At 45.5% G+C, this 21082-nt stretch overlaps 2 protein-coding genes across 2 annotated transcripts in view; one reads left to right on the forward strand and one right to left on the reverse strand.

The window, feature by feature from the left end:
• Positions 1-2676, reverse strand: part of RAB22A (RAB22A, member RAS oncogene family) — a 55831-nt gene extending 53155 nt beyond the window's left edge. The window contains exons 1-2 of the mRNA XM_026503804.4: positions 2386-2676; positions 1340-1419 (exon numbers count right to left, since the gene is read on the reverse strand). Of these exons, the coding sequence (XP_026359589.1) occupies positions 1340-1419; positions 2386-2421 (116 nt within the window). The 5' untranslated portion in view covers positions 2422-2676. The remainder of the gene's footprint in view (positions 1-1339; positions 1420-2385) is intronic.
• Positions 2677-2825: 149 nt separating this feature from the next.
• Positions 2826-21082, forward strand: part of LOC113258763 (serine/threonine-protein phosphatase 4 regulatory subunit 1-like) — a 79684-nt gene continuing 61427 nt past the window's right edge. The window contains exons 1-2 of the mRNA XM_026503802.4: positions 2826-2869; positions 3022-3066. Coding sequence (XP_026359587.1) covers positions 2863-2869; positions 3022-3066 — 52 coding nt within the window. The 5' untranslated portion in view covers positions 2826-2862. The remainder of the gene's footprint in view (positions 2870-3021; positions 3067-21082) is intronic.

Raw genomic sequence — 21082 nt, forward strand, 5'->3', positions numbered from 1 at the left:
TGCCGGAGCTATACCCCTCCCTATTCTCTGGCCGTCTCTCAGAGAGCACTTTTAACCAAGGTGGTGTCTGCATCTTTCAGAGCTGTTTTCAGCTCTGACCCGGTATGAAAGGTGTCATTCACTGAGTCACCAGCACTACTTACTATCACTTCCTGTCACTTCTCTTCCCCAAGCAGGTGGCAGCAGGCAGGCCCTGAGGCAGATGAGGTCATGTTTTAAACATTTGCACATACCCAGCTCTTTCTTGAAGGATATCAAAAGGCATTTTTTTCTTAAAATTTTTAAAAGATTTTATTTTATTTATTTGACAGAAACAGCCAGCGAGAGAGGGAACACAGGCAGGGGAGTGGGAGAGGAAGAAGCAGGCTCATAGCAGAGGAGCCTGATGTGGGGCTCGATCCCAGAACGCTGGGATCACGCCCTGAGCCGAAGGCAGATGCTTAACGACTGTGCCACCCAGGCGCCCCTCAAAAGGCATTTTAATTTCAGAAAGTTAGTGGTGGTTTCACTCCCATGCCTTCAAATGTGTATGTATGTTGTAAAAATATTTCTGTATTAGACAGAATTGGATTTTTGTTTCAATGGAAGAAACCATTTCATGGGGGGTATGCCATAAAAATAGCATAGCAGCTATTTAATTTTCCAAGCCTAACATAGTATTAAAACCTATAAAATACAATTTCTCACAGGGTAAGTATTAATATTACAGCATTTAAATACCCTGAAAAGTTTTCTCATAGTCAAATACCTATAGCCAGTCAATTTCACTTATCCAAAGAATCAGACACCCAGAAAAAGCTGACATTTCAACATTAATGTATTAATTCATTATTACTACTAGTGCAGGAATGTATGAGAAGGGTTCAGACAGGTAGCAGCGGTGATGGGGTCCACAGCCCTGCCCTGAGCCTCCACATCTCCATTTGCCACTCCTCCCAGCCTGACAGATACCGCCTACTTTTCAGGAGAAACTAAAACCATCTAAGTATCTTCTAGTTGAATGCCTGAAAGAATAGTATCAGGACCTGTTTTCTTCTGCTTTATTTTAAGATGCAATGCTGTTCATATTTATAGACTGAAGTATACTCTACTAAGTAAAACTTCCATTCATATTTTTTATTTTGAAGTTTCCCCCTCACACCTCAAAAGATAACTTTCCTAAAACACACCAATCCTCACTGTACACATTCAAGTCCTTCCACAGATGATGGAAACCACCATCTGTTAACCCACTGGAATGTAAAATGGCGACGCCTCCCCACCCCCATAACACACCTTTTATTTTGGAAGGACTTCCAATACATCTTTAGACATATGTTCAATAAACTTAATCTCTTACCCTATGGTTGGATTGATGTTCGGATCAAAACTGTCTTCCACGAACCGCCACACGATACTCGATTTACCTACACCTGTATCCTGAAAAAGAACGAGATGGGTGAATACAAATAAGTCTACCTGCTTCCAGACAAAGAAAACTACTTTGGGCCTTAAGTTCAGGATTTTAGAAAAATGGTCTTATATGCTAATTTTTAGAAGTTAAGAGGCACAAAGGTTTTCATAAACATTCTGTGGGAGTAACTAGATTTCAAAATGTACTGTAGGACGGGGTTTTGCATTTTTTAAGGACACGAGAACCTTTTGAAAAACCCCAAGTTTCTGCTTAGTGTGAAGTGACACACTCGCTTTTTTAACATGTGTAAGTAAACTATGAACTCTTGAATTACTTCTGAGTAATCCCTGATAAATCACAGCCCCGCCCTATTTCGGAAGGGGGAAGACTAGATATTGGAATCCTTTTCAGTCTTTAAAGCAGCAACTCAGGCAAAAGAGCATCGACTTCATTAAGCATGATCTGAAGGAGCAAAGTTGCCCTGACAAGACAGGAAGCAAAAGCTTCCAACTAGTTTTGGGGGCTTCCTGATTTGAACATCCCAAAAAAGTAACTCTACGAGAAGTGTCACGGTATCCCACAAGTTCAAAAACTCCAAACGAGACAAACTCTGCTTGTAAAACCTGAAGACCTGCCATTGGTTTTACTTTGGAAGACTTGGCCAACTTCTCACTAGTACCTTAGTAGGAAACTATTTAGGAACTGCTCTCAACCTAGATGCAGTGGAGAGGGAGGGAAGGCTCTTTACCCTCTGGGGGCGAGAAGAGTCCCTGGGCTCCAGGATGGTACGGGGGGGAGGGTCCCCTCCTGCCAGGAGGACCCTCAGGACGCGGCGGCAAGGTGGGCAGGATGGCCCGGGGGCCGGAGGGAGGGTCCCGGGGCAGGTCCTGCACCGAGGCTGGGGGAAGGGGCGCAGAGGACTTGGGCACGCTTGGGTCCCCGGCCTGCCCGGCCTCCCGCGGCCCTCCCGAGGCCGGCCCGCCGCCACTCACCCCCAGCAGACACACTTTGAGCTCCCTCAGCGCCATAGCCCGGGAGCCAGGGGCGCGGGCCCGCCGCCGCCCTAAGTTGAGGAGGGAGAGGCCGGGCCCAGCACGAGCATCCCCCGGCGCCGCCGCCGCACGGCTCAGCCCCGGCCGCGGGGCGCGCAGAGGCGGCGGCCGTCCGCTCGCCAGCCCTCGGCCCGGCCCGTGCGCCGCCAGCCGCGCGGGACCCGCCTCAGCAGCCTGGACGGTGCCTCGGCCTCCCGGGCGCCGCTGCCGCCGCCATCTTGGGACGCCGGCCGGGTCACCTGACCTCCCCGCCCACCTCGGCAGCCACCTTCGCCGCGAGGGCGGGGCCCGGCCGGCGCCGCGAGGCTCGCGGGGAGGTGCCGGCCCGGGGGGCGGGGCTCGGAGCCTGAGGCCCCGCCCCATCGACCCACCGGCCCCGCCTTCCCGCGCGGACCCCGCCTCCTGGCCCATCCCAAGATGGCGGGTGAGTGGGGTTGGCTCCCTGGGCGCAGGGGCGGTCCCCTCCCCCCCTAGCCGGGACCACTCCTCAAGGCCCGGGGATCCCCGCCCGCCCCTGAGCCCGCCTGCCGCGGTCCCCTCCTTGTGTGTAACTGCTCTGTGTTTCTTGGTTTTCAGAGATCCCTCTGTACTTTGTGGACTTGCATGATGACTTAGACGATTGTAAGTAACAGTTGGGGCGCCCCCGCCCCCTCCCTGGGAACCTCTCACAGAATTCGGGGTGCACGCAACGCCGGGGGGAGCTACAGGCCAGGCCCTCCTTGCTGAGACAGAAGAGCGGGACCCCCAACTGCCTGGATGCACTTGTGGCGGTCCCTCCTCACTGGGCGGGGCGGGCCAAGGACGGGGAGCCCTCCCCTCCTGGGGGAGGATTTTGGTCGTTGTTAGGAAACTTCTGACTTCCGGTCACTTTCTTTCTCTTCCTCCTCCTGCTCCCGCGGCGGCCGGGGCGGGGTAGGAGGGCTCGTCCCTAGTCCTGGTGGTTCAGGGCGGGAGGAGGCGCGGCCACCTCGGGGTTGGGGAGACTTACACCTAGGGTCTCCACTTTTTCCCTGGAACTTTTCAGAGTGAGGGGAGTTTCGGAGTTTGGGAGTTTGAACTCCTCACGTGTACTGGCCACAAGCCCAGGCCCATCTCTTATCCCAAGGAGCCCTTTGGGGCTGGCATTCCTCTGGTGGTTCTCCGTCGCTTGTCCCTTCCTGCCTTCTCCTTTTTGGGGGGGTCACTTTAAGGACTCCTGGCTGGGGGAAGTGTCATCCTGTAAGTGCAAGTTCGCATTTGTGGTAAATGAAGCATTTCCTTTCCATTCAACAAACGTTTCTTGAGCACCTACTTGTTCTGGGCCAGGCCACGTGCAGCGCCCTAGACCCACAAAGATGAACCAGAAACAGGGTCAGCTCTCGAGGGGTTTCACAGTCCTGGGGGAGAGCAGACTTACACAGAGAAGATTACCAAACCCTGGGATGCTTGCTGGTGAAGGACGCCTGTACAACTGTCGGAACAGCTAAAGCTAATCAAGGCTTGCTATCCTCTTTACTTCCCCGTCTGCAGGTTCCTAATCGTAAGAGTTGATGTTTATTGAAAACATACCGCAGGTCAGGCATAGTTTTAAACTCTTTATAGACATTATCTCTTTTAGAAGGAAGTAACATTATTAAAGTAGGGTGGCACTTGAAGGGGTAATAAAGCCAGTAGTTAGGAGCGCTGGCTCTGGAGTCAGGTGGCCAGAAGGTGAAGGAGGTCCTGTGTGGCTTTTTATTGGCTGTGTGATCTTGGACGAGTCACTGTACCACTCTGAGCCTCAGTGGCCTCATCTGCAAAACGGGCATAATAGTGTTCCACCTTAAAGGTTTTAGTGAAGGTTAAATGAATATACGGTTTAACGTGAAGCCCTGTATGTAAACACTCAGTAAACATTAGCTGCCATTATTATTGTTATCCATGTGATCATTATTCATATTTGTTTATTTATTTATTTACTTTTTAAAGATTTTATTTATTCATTTGAGAGAGAGAGACAGCCAGCGAGAGAGGGAACACAAGCAGGGGGAGTGGGAGAGGAAGAAGCAGGCTCCCAGCGGAGGAGCCTGATGTGGGGCTCGATCCCAGAACTCTGGGATCATGCCCTGAGCCGAAGGCAGACGCTTAACCGCTGTGCCACCCAGGTGCCCCATATTCATATTTATTTAACACTGGTGAGCCAGGTACAGTATAGAACCTGGGTTTACAGAGATAAGTGTTTCAGCCAGTGGACATCCTTGAATGGAAGGAATGTAACATTTCTATTAGTAAACATCAGTGAACTTCTATTAAGGCCCCTTTTATTCATAGATTTGATATTTGGCCTGCCTGGAAAAGCTGATTGCTGACTGTTTTAGTTATCTAAAGATCACCCCAAAACTTAGTGCCTTAAACCAACAGCATTTTATTATTATTTTTTTATTTTTTAAAGATTTTATTCATTTATTTAGAGAGAGAGCGTGGGTGAGAGGAAGGGCGGGCGGGGAGAGGGGGAGAGACAATCTCAAGCAGACTGGCACAGAGCACAGAGCCTGAGGCAGGGCTCCATCTCATGACCTTGAGGTCATGGCCTGAGTCAAAATCAAGAGTCAGCCGTTTAACCAACTGAGCCACTGAAGCACCCCAAAACTAATAGCATTTTATTATTGCTAACAATTCTGTGGGTTGCCTGGGTGATATACAAGCTTCACGTGTTTGCATTTGAACTCTGGGAAGATGAGAAGGTCCAAGATGGCTTCACGCACAGGAGATCTGATAGGACTGTTGGCCAGGACCTCAGTTCTTGTCCGGATACCTTTTCCACTTGGCTTGGCTGGGCTTCTCAAACCATGGTGGCAGTTGGACCTCTTTCCTCGTGGCTAGCTTTCTTCAGTCTTTTTTGTATATATGTACAAAAAGAAAGTAAGAGATTATATGGGTAAAAATAATTGATTTTACTTTGGCCTTGTTTGAACAAGTATTGGGTGTTTGAGACTCGTAATATAGAAGGCCTTAAATACTCTGTAGCGGACGGCTGAGGACTTGACCCAACAAGGAAGGAAACCACCATTATGGCTCTGAGTATACTCACGCCTTGGGATTGCATCTTTGAGAGTCTCATGGGGTTTCCTGCTTGAGCAGGGGTGGGAGCTACGAGGTGCTGTACTTTACAATAGAATAAAATAATGACTTACTAATATAATTGATTTAATAGCCATAGTAGGAGGGCCTGTTCCCCCCAAACTCCCTGGGTCCTACCTTTACACCTTAACAATGGTGGCATTTAGGAAGCATTAGTATGCCATGATTGACAGATTGACAGCAAGAACCCTGAGGTCCTGTGACCCACTTCCTGCCTTTAGCTGTGTCATATTAGACAAGCAGATCAATCCCTCATTCATTCTGTTCAATTTCTTCATCTGGGAAATTATATAAGAATAAGAGATGCCTCATAGTACTGATAGGATTAGATGAGATAGTGCACATACAACATTTTAGCTTAGTGCCTGGCATAATGAGTTTTATAGCCAATGAATTTCTTATTATTATTACTATTTTCATCATCATTACTAGTGCTGCGCTTTCATGTAAGATTTTCTGATTCACTGTGTATGGCTGCTACTCTATGAGGTAGGTGAGATTATTCCTATTTTACAAATGATAAAACTGAGAATCAGAGAGGGTAAGTAACTTATCTAGTGTGGCACAGCTCGTGAATGATAGAAGTAACAGTCACACTCTGTTCCTTTTGACTCTTGTTCTTTTTATTCTGCCACCCAGATTAGCCACAAATGTTCTTTGCCTCATGGTAGGAGCATGGGTGTCAGGTTAGGTGATTTTAGGTCTGTTGTCTTCCTTGGGTGTTTTGTGTAAGTGATGTGATAACTGCTTCATTTAGGCTGTAAGTCGCTTTGGGCAGGGATACAGGTCATCCTTTTTATAACCCAATGTCCTGTTTGAGCTAGGTGTTTAATTAATGTTGTTACTCGTAACAATAATGGATCACAAGGCTTGTCTGATTTACTTTGTAATTCTTGATTAAATTTGGCTAACTTAAAAAAAAAAGCCTTAATGAATGGATGCCTTGTTTTTTTAAAAATCATTCAGAGTCTTCAGGCCATCGCAGCACAGAAAAGATTTAATTTTAGAGAATTAGCTTGCTAAATTCCTTCTCTTGAGAGCAGAAAGTGTTCAGGGTGGCCTGGCATATTGGTCCCTGTGGCGGATCGCTCTGGAAAGTGAAACTGTGTGAGTTTGTGCCTACAGGGCCTATGAATTTGCTTCTAACGTGTGCAGCCTGAAGAAGTGCTGCTCTTGGTAAGGTTTGCTTGGCCAGTTAGCATTTGAGCATATGCCGGTGGTAGTTGAAAACAAAAATGAGGCTGGTCTACTGTGGGTGAAAAGACACCGAAGTGACTGGTCACCAAGTACTATGTGGTCATACTTGGGCTCTCAGTTGAATAACCCGCTTTCACAAGACATTATGGAAACAGTGGGGGAAATTAAACTTGGACTGGGTAGTAGATGCTAAGTTAAATGTTAAGAATTATTATGAACTTTGTCAGATGTGATAGTGGTAACAGTTTTGTTCAAAGGAGAAGGGCCTTCTCTCACAGGAACAGACAGGCATTTGTGGGTGAAGTGATTTGACATGTGAGGTCTCCTTTCAGATGCTGCAACAAACCATAAACAAACACAAAGTTGGGAAGAAGGATAAATGGGGAAAAAGGGCAGAACATTGGTACTTGTTGAGGCTGGCTGCTGGGGACATGGGGGTTTATTATGCTGTTCTCTCTCTTCTTGCATGTGCCTGCAAATTTCCATAATACAGAGTTTTTAAAAAATGAGGTTAAAGTTTCATATGGGATCCAACATGTGTAGAAAGAGTTGGAGAGCTGGATCCCAGTTCTGAAGTCTCTGCATCATTTCTGCGGGGTGCATTTAGCTTCTGAAGACAGACCAGTAGAATATATTAGCATTTAGGAAACAATTTGTTTTCAGATGTTGAGTTTTTTTTTTTTTTAAAGATTTTATTTATTTGACAGAGATAGAGACAGCCAGCGAGAGAGGGAACACAAGCAGGGGGAGTGGGAGAGGAAGAAGCAGGCTCATAGCGGAAGAGCCTGATGTGGGGCTCGATCCCACAACGCCGGGACCACGCCCTGAGCCAAAGGCAGACGCTTAACCGCTGTGCCACCCAGGCGCCCCTAGATGTTGAGTTTTTAAGAGGTATCCATGAAAGAAGTCGGAAGAGGGCATACTTCTATTGATGAGAAAGCCTAGGTGCCAACCAATGATATGGGAACTTTTGTAGAAAATAGGATTAACTAGGGCGGAAGAATACAGACAGACTCTTTGGACCTTAGTGCTAGAAGGAGCAGGGTATCATTAAGGTGGAATAAAAGACGCACTCCAGAGCCAAAAGCATTCCATTTCACCTGCCTGCTTTGTTCCAAGTTTGTAAACTTGTGTGCCCCCAAAGTGGAGAAGCTATATTAATTTGAGCCCAAAACCAAACCATTGAACTTTTTCTCTGAACTATAAGATAAACTTGAATCAAAGATTGTCAATTAAAAAAAACAACAACTCCTGCTGTTAAGTGAACTAGCTTGCATAGGAACAGGAACTTGAGTATACTAATACTTGGGAAATGGAAAAAAAATCCAGACATCGTACTATTCTCTAAATCAGAGATGGGCAATTTTTTTTTTTTTTCTGTAAAGCATCAGATAGTAAATATTTTAGGCTTCGTGGGCTAGAAGGTCTGATGCAGCCAGTCAAGTCTGCTGTTGTAGCCTAGAAGCACCCACGGACATACATAAATGAATGGGTTTGGCTGTTTTCTAATAAAACTTTATTTACAAACACAGGCAGTGGGCTGGATTTGGTCCACGGGCTACAGTTAGCCAACCACTTTTCTAAATCAAACTTGACTTCATTCTATCAGAGTCTCTAAGTTTGTCTACTAACTGAGCCAACCTTATAGGTTGTCTTTCCTACCAGGTTCAGTTTGAAGAGCTGAGCTTTTGCTAGGACGACTTCATTTGTGAAGTAACCCTTGACATATTGCTCAAAGTTCGCATTTCATTTTTCCTGTTGGTATGTTGGGGATAAAAACATGTACCTCTTTCTTCCCAGCAGGATAAGGTGGCAAGGAACAAAAGAGTCAGAGTGCTGTACACAAAATCAACTTTGCTTCCCCTCTCCGACCATTATAATGCATTCTACTTTTGTTGCTCTGTATTTTCCATTTCCTGTGAGACAAACAGATGAACATCAGAGATTCCCTGAAATTGTCTCTGTTTAAAAAGAGAGTTTTAAATGGCTTTCTACATCACAAATTAAGGTCTTTTTTATTTTATTTTTATTCTTTTAATTAACTAATTAATTAATTATTTTAGGTAGGTTCCATGCCCAATGTGGGGCTTGAACTCATGACCCTGAGATTGAGTTACCTGCTCTATGAACTGAGCCAGCCAGTCACCCTGACAAATTAAGATATTTATTTATTTATTATTTTTGAAAGATTTTATTTATTTATTAGAGAGAGAGAGAGAGCGAGCATGCGTGCGTGCACAAGTGGGGGAGGGGCAGAGGGAGAGGGAGAATCAGACTCCCTACTGAGCAGGGAGCCCGATGTGGGGCTCAGTCCCAGGACTGAGATCATGACCTGAGCTGAAGACAGACGCTTAACTGACTGAGCCACCCAGGCGCCCCAAAGTAAGATATTTTAAACAGAAAATTTGCAACAAAACCTAGGTAATAAAAGAAAGTGGTTTTGACCCTCAAAACACTTAATTTGAACCCTGATGGGAAAAAAGTAAGATGAGGGCAAGTGGTTGCTTTCCATGTTTGGACAGTCATTCATCCAGTAACAGGTGTCTCTTCAGTTCCTTCCAGGTGCCGGCCTGTGGGAGGTGCCGGGGATAGGGGGCTGAAGAAGCCCTGGGCCCCACCCCAGGGACACTCCTGCCTGGTGGAAAAGTGCATGCTAGAGGTGGTGCAGAAGGCAGCCCGCTTGAGGGCTCAGGCAGAAGAGTGAACAGAGAGCGGAATGGCAAGACAGAGCCATGTGTCTGCCAGGGGTAGGAGGGGAGGTGCCGTTTGAGTTGGGTCAGGCCAAGGAAGGCAGAGGGCGTTCCAGGCAGAGGGCCCGTGTGTGCAGAGGTGGATATGTGGTGAGAAGGTTGGGGACTTGGGAACCAGGGGCGTACCAGGCCAAGGAGTGGGAGAGACTGCGGAGGGGGGTTGGGGGCCCACCCGTGAAGAATAAGAATCTGCCTTCCCAGTCGCAGGGTTTACACTTCCTCCACGAGGTGGTGGGGGTCCCTAGATGTGTGGCTGGGACCTGTGTTTTAGGAAGGCAACCCAGGCAGTGGTACAAGCACTGCTGCTGAGTTAGGACTGATACCGTGCCAAGCTCTGTTGTGAGTGCTCCTAGCGTTTAACTATAAACACCTTATGAGGCAGGTCTTTTTAACTTTATTTTCTTGCCAAGCAAGTCTCCCAGGGGGCACAGAAAGACTAAGTAACTTGCCCTAAACAACACAGCTATTGAGTGCCAGAGGTGGAATTCAAACCAGGGAGTCTGGCTACAGAATTTGTACTTAACCACCATGCTTTGGCAGACTTGCCATTCATTCATTCATTCATTCATTTGTTCATGGACATGACTGATAATTATTAAGGACCTATTAAGTCCCAGGCAGTACACTAGGCCTTGTGGAGACAGAGGTGAATGAAACAAATCTGATTTCTACTCTCATGGAGCTTTCAGTCCAGTGACAGAGACAGCCATTAGAAAGCCAAAGTAAATGAGTGAGCTAAGTTCGGGAGTGGTGGGTGTGGGGCCAGACGCGTGACAGGTGTGTGTGTTCAGAAGTGCCAGGCAGGGCTGTTGGAGGGATGGACAGAAGGCTTGTCTGGAGCTCTGAGAAGCGCTCTAAGGTTTGAATAACAAGGTGGAGCTGTTCATCCGTGGAGCCGGAGAAACATCTAGGCGTAGCAGACAGCAAGGGCGCGGGCTCTGAGGCTGGACAGGCTCCTTGTTGTCCAGGACTCGTGCATCTGGAGCACAGTGAGCACTGGACACAGGAGTTACAGCAGTGGGGGGGGGGCGTCTACCACATGTGGCTTTCAGCCCCAAACAGGGTAAGGGGTTTGCCTTTTGTTCAAGGAGCCCATGGGGTGCCACTGGAGAATTCTAGTCAGGGGAGTGCCCAGAGCTGAGTTATACTGTAAAGGGCAGACTGTGGAGAAACAAGCCAGGGATGGAAAAAGTGTTGTGTTCCAGGGACCCAGGCAAGGGCAGTGGGGTCTCGATGGAGGAGGTGGGTGTCAGAGCAGCGAGTGGGTTCTATAGATAGTTCCAACAGGGAAGAGTCAACTCAGAGACAGACCCTGCGGCAGCATTTCTGCTTCCCACCACCCAGGCTAGGCTGGGTTCCTGTCCTCAATCCCCTCGAACCCTGTGGCAGCATTTACGCCAGGCATGGCCAGATGCCTGCTCTTGTCCATCATACCTGGCCTTCCCCATCTTGGATCACCAGGGTCTAGCATGCTGAGTGACACATCACAGACACGCAGAAGTGCACATTGAATTAATAAACCAGGCAGTATGTGAGGGTGGAGGTCATGTTTTCCATCTGAGACAGTTACTTTGAAAGTGTGTTCAGGAGATCCTAGGGGCACAGTCCAGGAGGTCACTGAAAAGCCCCCTTGTGGATTCTGGAGCAGAGTTAGGACTGAAAAGAGTCATTTGTGGTGGATGGAAGCTGAAGCCAGGGGAATGGATAAAAGCAGCATGGGGGGTGTTGGAGGAGAAGAAGATCAAGGGTGGAGCCCCTGGCAGCAGAAGCTTCTAGTAGTGAGCCCTGGAGAACAAACATCCCAGAGATGAGAAGCCAGGGGACCCTTGAAGCCAGGTTTTGCTTGGGCTGACTGTTCATGCTGCTTGCCACAGAAGCGTCGGGGAAGATGTGTCCTGAAGACAGGCCACCGGCATTGGTAGTTAGGAGGTCTTCAGTGAACTTAGAGCTTTTCCTATGAGGCCAGACCGGAATTAGTTGGGAAGGGATTAGGAGTTACGTGGATGGACAGTGTCACCCGTAGGCCACCAGCTCAGTGGTTACGTATTGAGTACTTCCTGTATTCCAGGCACTGGCTGGTAATTAGATACTTTTGGGAATGGTCACTGTTCTTGTGAGCCCAGAGCCTAGCAGGGGAAAACAGACCCTTTCAAGGAGAAGCAGCTGGAAAGATTGAGGTCAATTGCTTTTCTTGGATAGAAGAGCCCAGAACACATTTGCATTATTTATATTTACTCTGGAAACCTTAAAAAAAAAAAAAGATTTGAATGGCTCAATAATTCTGGTTATATGCCCAACAAGATGTTCTCAAAAAGACATGGTCATAAAAGCACCATTTTTGTTTGTTTGTTTGTTTGTTTTTAATCTTTAAGCACCTTTTGGGGTCTCAGAGCCTTGTTAGCTTTATCCATAGATTAAAACTTTAGAATATTGAGTAGTTAGGGGAAAAAAAATCAAGTAATAATAATAATAATTATTATTTTTTTAAAGATTTTATTTATTTGACAGAGAGAGAGACAGTGAGAGAGAGAATACAAGCAGGGGGAGTGGGAGAGGGAGAAGCAGGCTTCCCGCTGAGCAGGGAGCCTGATGTGGGGCTCAGTCCCAGAATGCTGGGATCATGACGTGAGCCGAAGGCAGATGCTTAACGACTGAGCCACCCAGGCGCTCCTCAAGTAATAATTATTTATTGACTATGCACTATTACCTGACATTGTATTATGTGCTCTGGATAAACTGTCTTAGTAATTCAGTAGCTAATCTTTTTCGTCCCCCCATGTTATGTGTATATATATATGTATATGTATATGTATGTTTATATATATATGTATATGTATATTTATTGTTTTTGCTTTTAATTTTTTTATTGAAGTATAATTAACATACAGTGTTATATTAGTTTTAGTTGTACAGCGTAACGATTCAACAATTCTATACATTACTCAGTGCTCATGATGATGATTGTATTCTTAATCCCCTTTATCTGTTGCACCAATCAAATAATAGGACTGTTCTTCATAGTTGAAAACTGGAACCTACCCACACGTCCATCACGAGTACAGTGGATTAGGAATTGTGGCTCCATTCGCACAATGGAAAACTATGCAGCTGTGATAGCGAATGATCTACGAATCAATCCAATAATGTAGATGAACTTCACAAACAGAATGATGAGTGGAAGAAGCCAGACACAAAAGGGCACATACTGAGTGATTCTGTTTATACGAAGTAGAAGAACAAGCAAAGCTAATGTCATCCAGGCTGTTTGAAGGCAGCAGAGTGATCACCCTTGGGGTAGGATAGTGAGCAGAAGGGCACATGAGGGGTTTTTGGAGATGCTGGTAAAATTCTCTTTGTTGAGCCGAGTGCTGGTTACAACAGTGTGTTTAGTTTGTGAAAATTTGTCACGTGGGACAGTTATTTATACACTTTTCTGAGTAGTGTTATACTTTAATTTTCTAAAACGTACTGATTTTTAAAATCAAGGTACAGAGGAGAGCATAACCATGGACTGAGGGGAGGGAGTCAGTGAAAAGGGAAAGATGACATACTGACTTTATTTTTTAAAGGTTTTAATTAATTAATTTATTTTAAGTAATCCCTACACCCAATCTGGGGCTGGAACTCACCATGCCAAGATCAAGAGTCACGTGCTGTACTGACCGAGCCAACCAGGCGCCCCCTAAAGGGAAAGGTGACCACAGAAAGGATAGAAGACAATGAGGGTTGGATTGTATGAGACCAGAATGGAGCTTGGTGCATCCATGGAAGAGTTGGCTTCTTTCCAGAAGGAGGATGGCAGGGGAAGCTGGGTGGTGCAGTTGACTAAGCCTCTGACTCTTGGTTTTGGCTCAGGTCATGACCTCAGGATCGTGAGATCAAGTCCTGCGTCAGGCTCTGCACTCAGCGTGGAGTCAGCTTGAGATTCTCTCCCTCTCCCTCTGTTCCTCCTCTGTTCCTGCACGTGTGCCCTCTCTCTCTCTCTCTCTCTCTCTCTCCCTCTTTCTCTCCAATAAATAAATACATAAAATTGTCAAAAAAAAAAAAAAAAAAGGAGGGCAACATTCCTAGCAATTTGGCCAAGGTGGTCAGTAAAGAAGGGACTTTATGTTGGTCAGTGTTACTTGATGGTTTCAAATATTTTGAATGGTGGGAAAATGGAGACCCGTGTGCACATACACTCACCCGAAGGTTGTTGGTTTTCTTTTACAACCTTTTTTCCTTTTCAAATCTGCCTCAAGTCTGACGAGGGAAGTCACTGTATGTTTAAGTATTATCTCTCCGTTCCTTAATACTGTGTAGACTCTAGCACTCTGACACCAACTCCTCCAGCTCTGTCCCCAACCTGGTGAGTCGGCAGGAAAATTGAGATGTGTAATATCAAAGTGGAGCACACCAACCGCTTTGAGCTGCAGAGTTCTTTCCTATCAGGTAACCCAAGTAAATGTTTCCCGTTGACCGTCGGTGTAAAAGTCAGAGTCATAAATAATGACAGGTTTTGGAAGCCATGATTAAAGCCACAAATCAAAGAGGAATTTCCATGTATGCATGGTGTGGAAAGGACGGCTGCTCATGAATTCAGTTGGTCTTTTCAGCCAGCCCATTGCGTAGTGCTGGTAATAACCATCAGTAGCCCTCAAAGATTTGCAATATAAAACATTATGCATTGGACGGATCTGCTCATGCAAGAGCTAATAAATCAGCATGGGTCTTGTTAGAGAATGGCATTTATATAGAGAAAGTTTGCTCGTGCAACTTGCTGTTGAAATTTAGTTAAGTCAACAAGGACCTGCAGTGTGCGGGGGTCAGATTCCCCCGAAAAGCCAGTGAAGAATCAAGAGCATTCTCTATCTTTTAGATTGGCCAGCCTTGTCTAGTCTAGCTTTTAGCAATAATCCCAATATAGGAATCTGCATTCATACTTATAAGCCCGTTAGCAAGAAGAATGAAACCACTTGAAATAACACATTAATGGACGGGATACTCTCGTTCCCCCCAAAATCATTTAAGGCCTTACAAAGACTTAGTAATTGTTCACTGAAGAGTGGCTAGTGAGCAGCTCTATAAAATTATCAATTGTGTAAGTTCTATATTGCTACATTCCTCTATGTTTTTTTTAAAGTACAAATTTTGCAAATAAGGCCAAACTCCTTCTTGGTCACCACCAACCAATATTCTAATGTTTTGAGATGGACATAGACAGAGTGGGCCACATCTATCATGTTCTCCCTACCGATGTCCCCTAGTGCTGTGTCAGAAACAGAATATTGGATTGTATGGCTAAGTGGGCTGGCCCAGGGTGGCATATCTCACATAGACTTACAGTGACAGGATGACATGTTGAATGGGGAATCGTAAATATTGGGTATGCCTGGAGAACGGATTCTTAATGAAAATGCTTGCCGGGATAGACACGCTATAACATCCTGCCTCCATCTCTACCTCTGTTCACGTCTGGGCCAATAAAGGTAGCTCATTGGGTATGTTTTAGTGTTTATTTTTTCTCACCTTTCCACTTAAAACCAATTCTAGTGTAGCTCTTCGGTCAGGGCTCGGTGGCTTCATGTGCAATCTCTGGCTTCCCCGAACTGCTCCAAGGCAGCAGACACTCAGTGTACTTTCCTCTGCTGTGCTCATCCCTTCATCTGGAATGTTCCTTTTCCCTTTCCCAGATTCTTTCTCTCTTCCCTTGTGGTGAGTGCCTACCTGCTGTTCAAGGCCTAGCTCCAATATCACTGTTGTAGGGAAGCATCTCCCGTCTTCCCCTCCCTCTTCCAGGCAGAGCTGGTTTCTTCCCAGTTTGTTTATACCTGTATCCTATGGCTCTTGCCATCTGGGTATTGTGGGTTGTTATGTGTGTGACGATCTTTGTTCCCTGGGGAGCTTTTGGAGTTTGAGACCATGTCTTTCTTGTCTCTGAATCACCAGTACTCTGTTGAATATTGAATTATGGTTTACTTTGTCACTTGAAGTTAACCACAATGGGAGGAAAATATGTTTGAGGTGAGTTTGCTGTTAACATGCTTTCTGTTTTGGTACTAGATCATTTGATCTTTTTCTTAATGTAAAATGGCCTGCAACATTTCTTCTTTGTTTTTCTTAGATTATATGTACTGTACTTTGAACCTGTGAAGCACAGTCACCCAACAATGATACTTAAAACATTAATTCACGCTTAGCCTGTTTTAAGACAGATTGGTGTCTTGTGAAAAGCATCGACACACAGGCAAGTGCTCAAGGATCCATTGTGTTTCCTCTGGAGCATCCTCATCTCATTTATCTCATGCCCCAGACTGTTTTAATGATGAATATACTGGCAGTGTTCATTATTTTTAGTAGATGACCCTTGAGTTAGCATAAAAGAGGATAAATCTTTTTTTCTCAGAGTTGTAGGTTCCAGATATATGTTTTTCTGATCGAACTTTAAATCAAAGAATAGGGTTTTATTTTTTTTATTTTTTAAAATTTTTACTTAGATACCTAGCATCAGGTTAAAGGATTATAGATTGTGTTATTCTTTGCTAATTGATCAGGACCTCATCGGAGAGGAGCCAGTCTCCTCTTGGGTTGTGTGGGCTCAGGGCTACTGCTGCAGAGCCACTCTGGTTTTGGTTGGATGGTGGAGGTAAGCTGCATATCTTTTAGCTAATTAGCTGGGTTATTAAACTTGGCCCGTCCCTGGGAGAGCGGGTAGTAACCACAGCCGCTGACCGGGATGTAGCAGAGCCGTCGGGACGTTGGTCATACTGTTCAGGGAGGCGTGGCGGCACGTGGGTGTGCAGCATGGGGACAAGGTGCTGAGCATAAGACGATGGGAGAGGCTGCCCACCTGGAGGTAGCAAACTAGCAGTCCTTCCAAGCCCTTCCCCTACTGGTCTTTGTTAGCTTTAAATTCTCACTCTTTTTTGGTAAAGGGTCAGTGATGTCCTGTGTAAACTTGCTGGTGAACCTGATACGTGGCAGAAACCCGGAGTGGCCATGGCTCAGAAGCCCATCACGGCAGAGATGGCAGGTGAAGACAGTCAGGGTCAGTCTGGGTTTTTAGATTTTAAATTAAGCCAAGAAAGCTTGAAGTTATTATTAGAAGCTATTTTCTTAAGAAGGCTTTGCTTTTCTGCATTATATTAAGCTTTCATGAATGGAGTAGGCAACTTTTTTTTAAATATAAGAAAACACAGAGAAAAAAACTGAATAAGGAATTATTTATCTGCTACTTCATATTTCATCTCTAACTTGAAAGCTTGAGATTCCTGATGTTTGTGGGTGACCTGGACTTGTTGGGTGTGAGAATAATCGACTGCTCATGATATCACCACGTAGACCTTAGGTCTTGTTCCTGTGAGCAGTTCACCAGACAGCATGCCCTCTTAGCAGTGGCTAGAAATGGAAATTCTAGAAAATTCTTTATGAGAGCAGGAGTCATTTTATGTGCTGCTGCCGCTGTCAGGCACAGCAAGCTCGCTTGGCGGATCTTTACCATTCATTCATTCATTCAGCAACTTTAATTGAGTGCCTGCTGTGTGCCAGGCATATCAACGAGTCAAAGATTTTTTGGGGGGTGGGAGTGAACCAGTAAACATGGGAAGTAAATACTTCGTGTGTTATAAGATGATAATTTCTCTGGAAAAATAGAAAAGTAGATCATGGTAAGGTGGGGTATAGGTGGGAGGCTTGCAATTTCAAAATAAAGTGGTCAGGGAGGAACTCACTGAGCAGATGAATGAGCAGATTTTAAAGAGGAGAAGGAGGGGACGCCTGGGTGGCTCAGTTGATTAAGCATCTGCCTTTGGCTCAGGTCATGATCCCAGGTCATCGAGTCCCACATCAGGCTCCTTGCTCAGTGGAGAGCCTGCTTCTCCCTCTGCCTGCTGCTCCCCCTGCTTGTGCTCTCTCTCTCTCTGACAAACAAATAAATAAAATCTTAAAAAAAAATAAAGAGGAAAAGGAGGTTATCAGAGAGGACATCTTGGGGAAGAGAGTTCTAGGCAGAGGGAACCACCCTCCTTAACCAGGAGAGGGCAGTGAGGGGAGCAGGAGTAGTGGGACAGCTCAGAGAGGCAAAGGTGGGTCAGATCTTTCCTACTGACCCCAGACACCCCCCCTCCTGGGACCAACCTCTCACCACGGGCTGTTCAGGTAACAACACCTGATAGTCTTTCCCTTGTACAGTGGTTCTCATATGGGGACTTGTGGCAATGTCTGGAGACGTTTTTGACTGTCACAATTTGGGGAGAAGACGCTCCTGGCAACCAGCAAGATGAGGCCAGGACTGTTGCTGAATATCTTGGAATGCATAGCCCCCGCCACAGAATGAGCATGTCAGTAGTACAGAGGTTGAGAAATCCTGCTGTGTTATATAGTTTATCAGCTGTTGATTGATTTAGTTTGTCTTGGAAGACTTAATAAAAAAAAACATTAAAGCATCATGGGAAGAGGTTATTAATCACAGTACCTGGTCAGATGCCTTCACAACTGACATTGAAGATACTGCTGGCTACTTTCATTCACTTTGTGGAAAGGGGATCCAAACCTTGCTTGCATTTTAGTAAACTCTGGTGCTTTCATGAAATAGTTAAAAAAAATCTAATATATCATTTGTAGGTAAATAGTAATAATCTCGATGATAATCTCATTAATTTAGACTGAAGTAGGATTGTCTAATTTTGAAAGGGGCCAGGATGTTGATCCACACAAGGGAAAATGTTTACCTATATCAAAAAAAAAAAAAAAAGATTTTCAGTACTTGAAATAAAAGGCATTATTATTTGCACATGAATGTGACGTTATTAGTGGGAATATTTTCCTTGGATTACACTAATCCCTTATTTTTCAAAAGTCAGTATTTCTGTGCTGCTTTTCCTATTTTTGCTTTATCTGTATGCCGTCTGTTATTTTTCTTTGTATCAATAACTTCTTTTTGAACAAATTTGGAAAACTTGTATCAGTTGCTCAACATGAAACTTAACCAAAATATCATAAAATAAAAAATAAAATAACCTTAAATTCCAGATAGACACAGCTCCCTGCTCCAAGATTCAGAGCGTGAGGCCTGCACTGTATTAAAAAGGAAGATTAGCCAGTTTTAGGGCAGCGTTCAAGACCCGAGCAGCAGAAGGCAACTTTGTTGATGTCATTAGAGAATTGGCTGGGAACAACTTGCCCACCCTGTGACTTAGTGATGCTTAATGTACCTTCCCTGTGCCACTCGGGGGACATGATGTCCCAAGCTGTCCACACTCCGAGGCCAGGTGGCCTCCTGGCCAGGGTCAGAGCTGTCAGAAAGTGTGGGACCAACTTGGGGCGCTGGGGAGGCTGCTTCTCTGGCTCTGAGTGGCTACCAGCAGCGGCCGCATTTACATAACGTGGGTCTTTGTTTTGTATGAGATGAAGTCTGTAGCTCTAGTTCTTAAAATGAAACAAAACAGAAATCTCTGCAAATCAGATCTCTTACTGTTTCAATGTGCTTTACACATTCTAGCTCCCTCTGCCCCTGCTCACGTATTTACTATGAATCCCCCAATTTCCTTCTACTATACTCATTGTTAGGATGGTTGGGTATTTTTGATGAACTCATGCACTTATATTGAATGCTCTAATTCCTCCCTTCCTTCCTCCCTCCCTCCTTCCCTCCCTCCCTCCCTTCCTTCCTTCCTTCCTTTCTTCCTTCCTTCCTTTATTTACCAATCGTAGGGTAGTTTTTGAGCTGCTGTCTTCCTTTTCGAAACTCCGACCTCTCACTTTTGCAGGCAGAAGCGAATTAATGTCCTGGTTGCTTTGTAGCTTAGGTTGTGGGGGCGGCTCACTGCTGCGCCTCACGTTTGTCGTTGTGGAAACTAGATTTTCTCCGCTTTCTCAGGGGCTGCTGGACTCCTGAATTGAATCCTGGTAATCAAAGTCTCGGGAGACTGACTTCTCCAGAAGCCAATATTTATTAAGTGTCTGCTGTGTGCCAGGCATTATACGACACGGTCCCAGGGTTTTAAAGGGTCCCCACGTCTAGCTGTGGAGACAGAAACCGTCTACTTAGAGTTAATAATGCAGCACTTCATGTAAAACGGTGAAACCTGACCACTGTAGAGCTCCGTTTATTACCCTCCTACTTTATGTTACCGTTTCTATTATGTGGTGTGACTGCGTATGTTCTACATGCCACAGTACAAAATTCTCATTTTTGCTTTGCATTGCTCCAGACTATCAGACATATTTTTGAAGAAATGAAGAGGAAATACAGTTTTAAAAAAATTTACCGACATGTTTACCATTTCCAATGTTCTCGATTGCTTTTGAAGATCCAGTTTGCAAATGGGATCGTTTCTCCTCCGCCTGCAGAGCGCTTCTACCATTTCTCATAGTCTGTGTTGGCTGGCTCTGCTTAAAAGGGTGTGTGACAAATAAATTCTTTGTTCCCCTTTGTTGTGATCCGGCAATGTCTTTATTTCATCATCATTCCCAAGGGTGTCTCACTGGGTGTCACGTCCTGGATGGACGGTTTCCCTCCCGTCCTGCACAGGTGCGGCCTCGTGGCCTCCTGCCTCAGCTGCTCCCGGCGCGGCGGGAGAGGGCGTTCGGATCCTCTTCTTTGTGCGCAGTGCTTGCTTTTCTCTGCTGTTTTCAAGGTTATTGGCAGTTTGACTTGGATGTGTCTAGGTGTGGTTTTCTGCGTGTGTATCTTCTTGGGGTTTGCTAAGATCCTTGATTCCATACACTTCTTTCTGTCACCAGATTTGGGGGATTTGGCATTATTTGATCATTCAGTTAAGTCCGTTCCTTGAATTTCAAATCGTAGATGTTGTTTCCAGTTCAGAGTTTTTATTCAGTGTGTAGTTAGCATGTCTTTGCTGAGATTCCTTATCTCTGTAGCCAGTGCTGGCGCCCTTCCTCCACACCCATGAGTGCTTTCTCATAGTCGCATTAACTTCCTTGTCTGTCTTTCCAGCATTTGGGGCCCTTCAGAGTCTTTCTGTGATTTTTGTCTCTTTTAGCTAGCTCATGTTTTTCTGTTTCTTTGTTTGCTGAGTAATTTTGGATTATAACCTGGATATTGTGACTATTACGCACCATACAATCTCTGGATTCTGTTACATGCCTCCAGTGTTGATTTCTTTGTTTTGTTTCAGTAGGTACTTTTTTTTTTTTTTTTAAGATTTTGTTTACGTGAAAGAGAGACAGCACAAGCAGGTGGAGAGGCAGAGGGAGAGGGAGAAGCAGACTCCCTGCTGAGCAGGGAGCCCAATGTGGGGCTCCATGCCAGGACCCCAGGATCACGACCTGAGCCGAAGGCAGACGCTTAACTGACTGAGTCACCCAGGCGCCCCTTGTTTCAGTAGGCATGTAAATGAGGTCCCAGCATTAACTCTGTCTCTCCTGTGGCAGCTAGCATCCCAAATCTCAGCTCAGTTCTCTTAGCCTTAGCTGTGATGTAAAGTTTGCCACAAACATGCATGGTTTAGGGGTCAAGCTAGATTTCAGGCCAAGTTTAAAACAGAGGCTTCCCCCTCTGTTGTTTTTCTTTCCAGGACCCCCGCACCGCATACACTGCACACACACAGTTTGTAGTGACTATGGTTGTCCTGAAGCCTAGGGACAGAAAC

The sequence above is a fragment of the Ursus arctos genome, unplaced genomic scaffold (genome assembly GCF_023065955.2).
Source record: "Ursus arctos isolate Adak ecotype North America unplaced genomic scaffold, UrsArc2.0 scaffold_16, whole genome shotgun sequence".
Classification (NCBI taxonomy): Eukaryota; Metazoa; Chordata; class Mammalia; order Carnivora; family Ursidae; genus Ursus; species Ursus arctos.